Source organism: Apaloderma vittatum, unplaced genomic scaffold (assembly GCF_000703405.1).
Source record: "Apaloderma vittatum isolate BGI_N311 unplaced genomic scaffold, ASM70340v1 scaffold4210, whole genome shotgun sequence".
NCBI lineage: Eukaryota > Metazoa > Chordata > Aves > Trogoniformes > Trogonidae > Apaloderma > Apaloderma vittatum.
In genome coordinates, this window is record NW_009692728.1 from 1 (window position 1) to 851 (window position 851).

An 851-nucleotide genomic window follows, 5' to 3' on the forward strand; every position below is an offset into this window, starting at 1 on the left:
GCACCGTCTTGGAAAAGAGATTTTTTCCGATTCAGACGTGGGTAGAAGTTGCCCGTCGCTCCCTCACACCTGTGAAAGACGCTGCTCGCACTAACTGTGCCCTCTGTTGCCCCTTTCACAGAATCCTCCAAATCGTGGCTCTTCCTTTGGTTTCTCGGTGTTTAATTTAATGAATGCCATCATGGGGAGCGGGATACTTGGCTTGTCCTATGCTATGGCCAACACGGGGATCATCGGGTTTAGGTAAGTTTTCAGCTTTTGCTTGACGCTTATTTTTAATCTCAGCTTGTAGTTTTAGCTGAAACAGCACTTGGTTACTGAGGCTCCTGTGCAAAAACTGAGGAAGAAAGAAATAGCTTGTGTTTTTCAGCTTTGTTGAATAAGATCTTCCCTCTTTGGTTTAGCCATACAAATCTGGCCTAAGTAAGACCTGCCCAGACATTGCATGAAATTGCCACATGGAATTGCATGAAATTGCCACATGGTGGCAATTTCTTGGCCATTACTCCTAATAGATTGATATTTACGTTTCCAAAGCGGCTGTCTCCTGTGGTTCCAGGAATGGGCCTTGTGCGTAGCGGAAAAAATGTGAATCAGCTTGTGCTTTTGTTTGCACTTCTGCTTGTTGTGCGTACTAACCTGTGGATAACGGTGCTGAAGCCACCAGAATTGTGACTTTGCCCATCTTCTAAGTATCAGATTCACTTCATGTAGAAGATACATATTTGTTTATGTGTATGTATACACACAAACTCCTGTTTATGTTCTCTTTGTAATTCATTTACCCTGTGTAGTGTTTGGTAAGTTTTGGAGAACATTATTAGGAAGCAGTGGAACTTAGCAAGTGTAGG

At 43.0% G+C, this 851-nt stretch overlaps 1 protein-coding gene across 1 annotated transcript in view; it reads left to right on the forward strand.

Moving 5' to 3' along the window:
* Nucleotides 1-121: 121 nt before the first annotated feature.
* The window catches only part of SLC38A6 (solute carrier family 38, member 6), a gene marked incomplete at its 5' end in the record, with an annotated part of 38,466 nt that continues 37,736 nt past the window's right edge, over nucleotides 122-851 (forward strand). The window contains one exon of the mRNA XM_009865218.1: nucleotides 122-243. Coding sequence (XP_009863520.1) covers nucleotides 122-243 — 122 coding nt within the window. The remainder of the gene's footprint in view (nucleotides 244-851) is intronic.